At 39.9% G+C, this 7,857-nt stretch overlaps 1 protein-coding gene across 1 annotated transcript; it reads right to left on the bottom strand.

Annotated features, from left to right (window-relative positions):
- LOC109722917 (atherin-like) lies at positions 3,137-6,586 on the bottom strand. The gene is made up of 4 exons (XM_020251095.1): positions 6,299-6,586; positions 4,035-4,283; positions 3,402-3,990; positions 3,137-3,330 (listed from the first exon to the last, which is right to left on the bottom strand). Exons 1-4 carry the CDS (start codon positions 6,584-6,586, stop codon positions 3,137-3,139), a joined length of 1,320 nt encoding a protein of 439 aa, XP_020106684.1.

The following is a 7,857-nucleotide window of genomic DNA, read 5'->3' as shown; positions in this document are numbered from 1 at the left end:
ATAAAAAAGATTGTAACCGTTGATTAATGAAGGTTAAAAATATCATTTTATTATGTAGTAGGTTAAAAGATTATTTCATTAAAATTATTTTTTTAATTAAACTAGACAAAATTTTAAGAAAGTTTTGACTAATATTCAAAATTTAGCATTAATTTTGTATTAATTTAAGAATTAATTTAAGATTTGATTGATATCCCGAATTTTAGGCTTCAATTTTAGGAATTTTAGAATTCTTCTAATTTAGACATTAATTTAAATTTTATAGATTTTAGAAATAATAATATTTCTAAATATGTTGAATTTAAATATTTAATATTTAAATTTAAAATATCAAATTTAAATAAGAGAATTTTGTGTTACTANAAAGATTATTTCATTAAAATTATTTTTTTAATTAAACTAGACAAAATTTTAAGAAAGTTTTGACTAATATTCAAAATTTAGCATTAATTTTGTATTAAAATATGTTGAATTTAAATATTTAATATTTAAATTTAAAATATCAAATTTAAATAAGAGAATTTTGTGTTACTATTTTAGCAAATTTTAATGTTGATAATAAAAAACTCAACGTATTTAATTTGTTTAAGAAACTTTTAAATTCCTCTAGTTTAGATATTAATTTTTTACCACAAACTTAAAAAAAAATTGAATTCAACGTATTTAATATGGTGTAATATTTTTTAATAAAATATATGTAGATTACGGGTATGAAATGACAAAATATCTGTGAATTAGGGATGTCATTGCGCTCGGATACCCATAATTTTATCTGAATCCGAACCCAAACTCGAAAGCAAACGCAGTGGATTTAGCTATGCTAAATGGATATTGTTTTGGATATGGATATAAAAAACAAAAATATGAGAGATTTGAATTTGGGTATGAACTTTGATTGTATTTGATCCGAACTCAAAATCTACTAGAACTCGAATTTATTTTACGTTATATATAAAATATATAAATTTTAATGTTATATTTGAATATGTATTTTAAAATTTTAGATTTAATTTAATATATTTAAAAATATTATAAAGAGAAATAAATATTTCGGGTTTGAATTTTCGGGTTCAGGCTAGGGTTCAGGTTTCGAATTTTTAGTCAGGAACCGGTGTAAATATGATTTTCTAAAATTCGTTAAATTTGGGTTCGGATACGGGTTTCGGGTTTGATAGTCGGGTTCAGGTTCGAATTTTTGAAAATCTGGCTCGAATCCTACCCCTTTACATCTCTAGTGTGAGTGGAGTGGAAAGATAGAGAGAAAGGAAAGAAAGAAAGAATAGAGATTTGATAATATAGTGAACATAAAATTACTAAATTATTCATGTATTAAAAAACTAAAATACCTTTTTTTTTAGGGCACTTGGTAACTAGTACCTCTCTCAAAGTGATCTTCTATTGCTAGTCACAATTAAAAAAAAAATAAATTTGAGCTGTTGAATAAAAATGGATGAACAGTAATAACAAGTATAGAAAGACTACTCTATAAACAAATATGGCCAATTTGCATAAAAAATCCATCAATTTTGTGTTTTTGCTAATACGAACCATTTTTTTGGATTTTATTTATTTGATCCGAATGTTTTGTAAACCGATCAAAATGTCATTATTTATTTTTCTCTGGTCGATTTTTCTCCCTCAGCTCCTAGTTCGTTTTCTTCCCGCTTGTTGTTTCTTCCTCTCATTTTCCTACCGCTTTCTCTCCTTCTCTTTCTCTTCCACTGGCCCTACATTAATGTCGTGCCCTGCTCACTTACCTCGCCCACACCTTCGCCGATGCCGGCTTGGATATTGTGTAGATCGGGGAAGTAAGGCTGAGGTGGACCGCAGAGTTACGGATGGGGACAATGAGAAAGGCGCCGCAGGATTTAAGGATAACCGGAAAGGAGAGCGCATTGGAGTGGCAGAGGGCAAGGGAGAGGGCATGATAGTAAAAACAGATGTAAAGGTTAGAAGAAAAGGAAGAAGAAAAATTAAAAATAAAAAAAAAATATTTTTTGTAAAGACTATCATGTGTCATGATTGTTACAAAAAAACCAAAAATAAAGAAGAAAGAAAAAAAAGAAGAAGAAGACGAATTTGTATTATTTGATACAAAAGTTGCATAGTTCGAAACAAAATTTAAAATTTTAAAATTAAAAAATTTTCAAATCAAATAAATTAAAATATTAGATACTAAATTTAAAATTTTAAAATATTAGATAGTAAAATCAAAAGTACTAATAATTTTGATAAATTTTACACATTTTATCTTAATAAAAAATAAAGGCCAATTTGCATAAAAAATCCACTTATTTTGGGCTTTTGCAAAATCGGGCCACCTTTTTCGTTTTTGCAGATTCGGTCCGCTTTTTCAGCAAACTGAACAAAATACCCTTATTACTTTTTCTCTTTCCTCTTTCTCTCTCCTCTTCATTCTCTCGTTCTTTTTTTTTCCGCCGGGAAAAAAAAGCGAAGCCAGGCGGAGCAATTTTTTATTCTCGTTTTCTTTTTCTTCTTCTTCTTCCTTCTGCTGGAGCACCTTTTTTTTTTCCCTCTTCTTCTTCTTCTTCTTCTTCTTCCTCTAAGAGCACGGGGCGCGCCACGGCGACTTCCGGCCTCGCCAAGCAGCGTCCACCCAGCGGCGTTCTGCAGGGAGGGGTCGGCACCAGCGACCGCGAGCGCCGCGACAAGGGTGGGGGCGCGCGGGAGGCGGGCGGCGAGGTAGAGCGGGGTGTCGCAGCCGGGGACGTCGCGCCTGTCGAGGGCGGCGGTCACGCGCGCCGCCCGGCGCTCCGCTCGGGCGGCGTCGGCCGCCTCCGATCTCCGACGGCTTCTTCTTCTTCGTAATGGTGTAATGGTGCACGCGGCCGGTGCACGCAGCGGGCGGGCGGGCACGCGGCGTGCTGCGGCTGCTTTTCTTCGTCATAATGGTGTAATGGTGCACTATTACACCATTAATGGTGTAATGGTGTAATTACACTATTAACGGTGTAATGGTGCACCATTACACCATTAATGGTGAAATTACACCATTAATGATGTAACCATTACACCGTTAATGGTGAAATATACACCTTAATGGTGTAACCATTACACGCTTAATGGTGTAATTACACCATTACACCATTAATGGTGTAATGGTGTAATTACACCATTAACGATGCAGCGGGCCCGCGGAACGGAGCCGCGGGTGGAGCTTCGGCGCCGCCGCAGTGAAGCCATGCTCGCCGCGCCGCGTGCGCCGCCGCAGTGAAGATGCCCACCGCTCCCTGGATGACAGACCCCCCTCCTCCCCTCCGACCATATCCTCGACTTCTCCCAGAATCCTCCTCTCGACCATGTCCTCGACTTCTCCAGAAGCAGAAGCCAAAGCAGAAACAGAAACAGAAGCGGGGCGAAGGAGACGCCTCCTCCCTTACCGCCACGGTCCGCGTCGGCCGTAGCCGCCACGCGATGCGCGGGATTGTCCGCAGCATCCGCTCCTCGGCGATGCCGCCCCCACGGCGGCAGAGGCGGGGGACGAGGTGGCGGCGCCGGAGAGACCGCCGCGGCCGTGGGGGGGCCGGGGGAGGAGACGCTGTGTGTTGGGAGGGAGAAGAAGGCGAGGGAGCGCCCGCAGTGTCGATCCGCAGCCGCGGGATCTCGATCGCGGGGTGGCGGCGCGGGGCGGGCCGCGGCGAACGAGGCCGCGGCGAGCCGTGTAGGGGCGGACGAGGGCGCGGCGTCGGCTGCGGCAGCAGCAGCGGCGAAGCTCTGCCGCGGCGATGGCGCCCCCGAGCCGAGCTCTGCCGCGTAGCTCGGGGGGCTCCGCGGCACGCACGGTGCCGGTGCACGCGGCAGCCTGCGGGCGTCGGGGTCGAGCGGAGGTGCGGGGGAGGTCTGGGTCGGCCGAGCTCGAGGTCGGCCGGTGCACGCCAACGCCTCCCTCTCCGTCGCCGTCGCCGCGGAGGAGGCGCACGTCGACCCGGCGGCCTCGCGCGGGCGCTCACTGTCCCGGCTGGCCGGGTTCTTCATAATGGTGTACCATTACACCATTAATGGTGTAATTTCACCATTAATGGTGTAATGGTGTAAGCACGAGGAGGGAGATGACGACGACGGCGGCGGCAGGGTCTGCTGCTGCTGCTGCTGGAAGAGGATGAGGGCAGCGGCATCGTTGGAGGAGCGAGGGGAAGGGAGGGCGAGGCCGGCGGAGACGAGGCGAGGGAGGGGTTGACGGCGCGGAGCTCGTCGGGCTTGTGGGCGAAGAAGCAGACGCGGCGGGCGCAGCCGATCTCGTCCTTGCAGAGGCGGGTGCGGTACTGGGCCGGGTGGAGCCAGGACTCGAACAATAGGTCACGAGGAGGGAAGAAGAAGAAGAAGAAGAAGAAGAAAAGAAGAGGGGACAAAAAAAAGGTGCTCCAGCAGGAGGAAGAAGAGCCCGGCCTTCGCTTTTTTTTTCCGGCGGAAAAAAAAAGAACGAGAGAACGAAGAGGAGAGAGAAAGAGGAAAGAGAAAAAGTAATAAAGGTATTTTGGTCAGTTTGCTGAAAAAGCGGACCGAATCTACAAAAATAAAAAAGATGGCCCGATTTTGCAAAAGCTCAAAATAAGTGAATTTTTTATGGAAATTGGCCAAAAATAAACAATAATACAAGTAAAAAAAAAAAAATTGAGCCACGTAACTCTTTTGGATGTAAGGAGGATGTGACGTCGCCGCGCTCTGATGAGCCGTCCGATCAGAAACCTACGGATGGATATTCGTACCGTACGGACATTTACATCCGTACGATTTGTCGGGGCTATGTCATCATATTCACCGTGTTTGTTGCAGCTTCTTGTGTAAATTGCTCTTTTGTGCCCTTTCCTTCTAAATATTTTTAATTTAGTCCCCGGACATTTAATTTTGCCGCTTTTTTTGAGGCAATGTCGTTACTATCCTTGTAAAATTTTAAAAAATATCATAGATATGCCCTTCAAAATTATAAAATATTATCAATACCTTCTCAAACATCATATACTATTATAAATACCCTTGTCATTATTCTCTATTTGCTTTTTTTAATTTTCATAGATAAAATGATATTTATACCCCTAATCGTTGGTGAGTAAAAATGTATGGAGCCCCTCACCTATAGGTCGTTTTTAAAATAAGCCCCTTCAATAATTTTTTTTTATTAAGGCCTCTTAATTTGAGCATAACAAACAATAAGGAGAAGGAACGAGCAACTCGCATTTTTCACTTCCTCACAAAAAAAAGGGTCTTAAGCTCTGGATGCATGACACCGACCGTCTCTAGAGCAGGTAACAAAGAGCTTGATTGTTGGTATCCGAGATCTAAGTTCGAATCCTAGTTGTTCACATTTCTTGCTAAATTTATTTCTAAATAAAATAAACGAAGCGAGTAGCGTGCTACCTATCTTTCAAAATAAAAAGAAGAAAAAAAGCTTTGGATGCATGATTGGGGATGCAAATGGATCTCGGTTGGTGGAGCTCTTGCCTCGATCCGTCCTGAATGGTGCGGTAAGTGGAAACAAAAAATATAGAAAAAAATAATCCACTCTGAATCCGTCTTGATCTGCCAAATAAATGGAGCGGAAGGCGGAAAACCTTTTCTTCTTTCAATCTGGCCGATCCGTCAAAAATCTGCTCTCGTCCCAATCCGCACTGAATGGGGTGGTAAGTGGGAGCCAAAAATAAAATGAAAAATAACCTGCTCCGAATCCGCCCCACCCCGACAAAAAATGAAGCGGGAGGTGGGGGAACCCTCCCATCCCCGAATCCGCCCCATTTGCATCCCCCTATGCATGACCTGCCCTTAGGGGTGGCAATCCAGCTCGCCGTTCGCGAGCCAGTTCATGTTCGACTCGAAATCGAGTTACTCGTTTAGTAAACAAGCCGAATATGAGCTGAATTTTTCAGCTCGTTTAATAAACGAGCCGAACACGAGCTAGGATCAGCTCGCTCGTGTTCGACTCGATAACAGCTCGATTATATTTATTTTGTATTAATATAATTATATATATATATATATTATATTTATATATATAAATATATAATTATATTTGTATATAAATATATAATACAGATTTTTATTTTTAAATTTTTAGCCCAATTTTTTAAAAAAATCCCAGATTTATTTATATTTAGTATATCAACCCTTGGATCAAAATCTAACGACTTTTAACTCTTTATTCCTAACCCTAACCCTTTTTCCACCTTTTTGACACCACACAGCCACACAACCGCCTCCCTCTCTTTCTTTCTCTCTCACGCAGCCTCTCTCTCTCTCTCTCTCTCTCTCTCTCTCTCTTACTGCCACACTTCAAACTTCGCACATCTCGCATACCCCCACTAGGTGGCACGCCGGCAGCGCACTCTTCGCCGTTCGTACACGCCAGCAGAGCACTCTTCGCCGTTCGTACACGCCAGCAGAGCACTCTTCGCCGTTCACACATCCCGGCAATGCACTCTTCGTCGTTCGCACACACCGACAGCGCACTCTTCGCCGTTCGCACACCGCGATGGAACTCTGGCAGCGGCGCGTTCATTCTTCGCCGTTCGCTTTCAACAGGCACACCGCGATCTTCATCTTCATTCTTCCATTGAGTTAATGAGCAGAACATGAGCTAGCTCGAATAAGTTGCGAGCCGATCACAAGCTGGACTTTTCGAGCTCGTCACGAGCTCGAGCCGAACACGAGCCGACCTTGAAGACTGTCGAGCCAAGCTCGAGCTGGCTTCAACTCCCTCGTGTTTGGCTCGTTGACAGCCCTACCTGCCCTATATATAATGGGCGGAAGGGTATTTCAGCTATATTTTGAAAATTTCAGATCGAATCTAAAAAAAATTGAAAATAGTGGTCGCTTTTGCAAAAATGCAAAACCAGTGGCTTTTTTAATAAAAAAAGTCAAATAAATTTCTAATTCAATTAACAAAAGTACTTTAAATTCTTAGAATTTTTTGTAACTATATATTCAAAAACAAGTACTTAGTAAATTTCTAATTCAACTAACAAAAAGAACTTAATTTCAAAAAGAAAATTTTACGATAGTTAACTTAGTTTAAAAAATTTCTAATCCAGTTAATTGAAATGATTTAATTTTTAATAGAAATTTTGATCAATGAATTACAACTAAGTTTTTAATTTCTAATTCACTAAACTGACGTATTTTAATTTTTAAAAAAACAACAATTTTAATTCTAATTTAATTGAAAAAAATTTCAATTTTAAAATTTTAAAATTATGGTCAGTGAAGGAAAACCGAACAAGTACTTACTAAATCTCTAATTTAATTAATTAACTTGAAAATTTCTAATTCAATTGGTGCAAAATAACTTAATTTTATGAAAAAAATTCGTAGTTCAGAACCGTAGATAACTAAAATAACTTAATTTTTGAAAGAAACTTAATTTTTAATTACCAAATTAGAAAGTTATTTTGTAAATTTGAAAAGATTTTTTTAAAAATAACTAGTTTGTTTCTACAATTATTTTTTTTTTAAGTTTCTAATTTAATTAGCTGAATTAACTTTTCAATTCAAATAATTTAGACTCGTAACTTTCAATCACATCATAAAATGATCACGGCGAAACATATTATCACTCTTCAATCACATCAAAATAAGGTTCGGTCACACTACTCGTCTATCAAATAATATAACCTTTTTCTGTAAATCAAAAAAAATATATTCAACAAAATATTTATATATCCAAACAGAACCATAAAAACTTTTTCGGATGTTTGTATAACTGTAATTTCTGTGTTATGAGGTTTTATTTTTTTGGGTTGTAATCATGATTTTTCTTTTTTTTTTTTTGTAATCTACTATATTTTATTTTGTCTCCACCAAAAATTTGAAAATATATTTCTATATGCTTCCGGTTAGAGATGTCAA

Source organism: Ananas comosus, linkage group 17 (assembly GCF_001540865.1).
Source record: "Ananas comosus cultivar F153 linkage group 17, ASM154086v1, whole genome shotgun sequence".
In the NCBI taxonomy this organism is placed as follows: domain Eukaryota; kingdom Viridiplantae; phylum Streptophyta; class Magnoliopsida; order Poales; family Bromeliaceae; genus Ananas; species Ananas comosus.
Note: the sequence above shows the minus strand (reverse complement) of the source record. Positions and strands in the feature narration are given on the sequence as shown.

Excerpts from the sequence above, each read along its gene's own strand:
- LOC109722917 (XM_020251095.1), bottom strand. The coding sequence starts at position 6,586 with ATGTTCTGCTCATTAACTCAATGGAAGAATGAAGATGAAGATCGCGGT. Across the intron at positions 4,284-6,298 it reads CTAGTGGGGGTATGCGAGAT|TACCGCACCCGCCTCTGCAA; the intron begins GTGCGAAGTTTG and ends CACCCGGCCCAG. Across the intron at positions 3,331-3,401 it reads GGCCGACGCGGACCGTGGCG|TCGAGGACATGGTCGAGAGG; the intron begins GTAAGGGAGGAG and ends CTTCTGGAGAAG.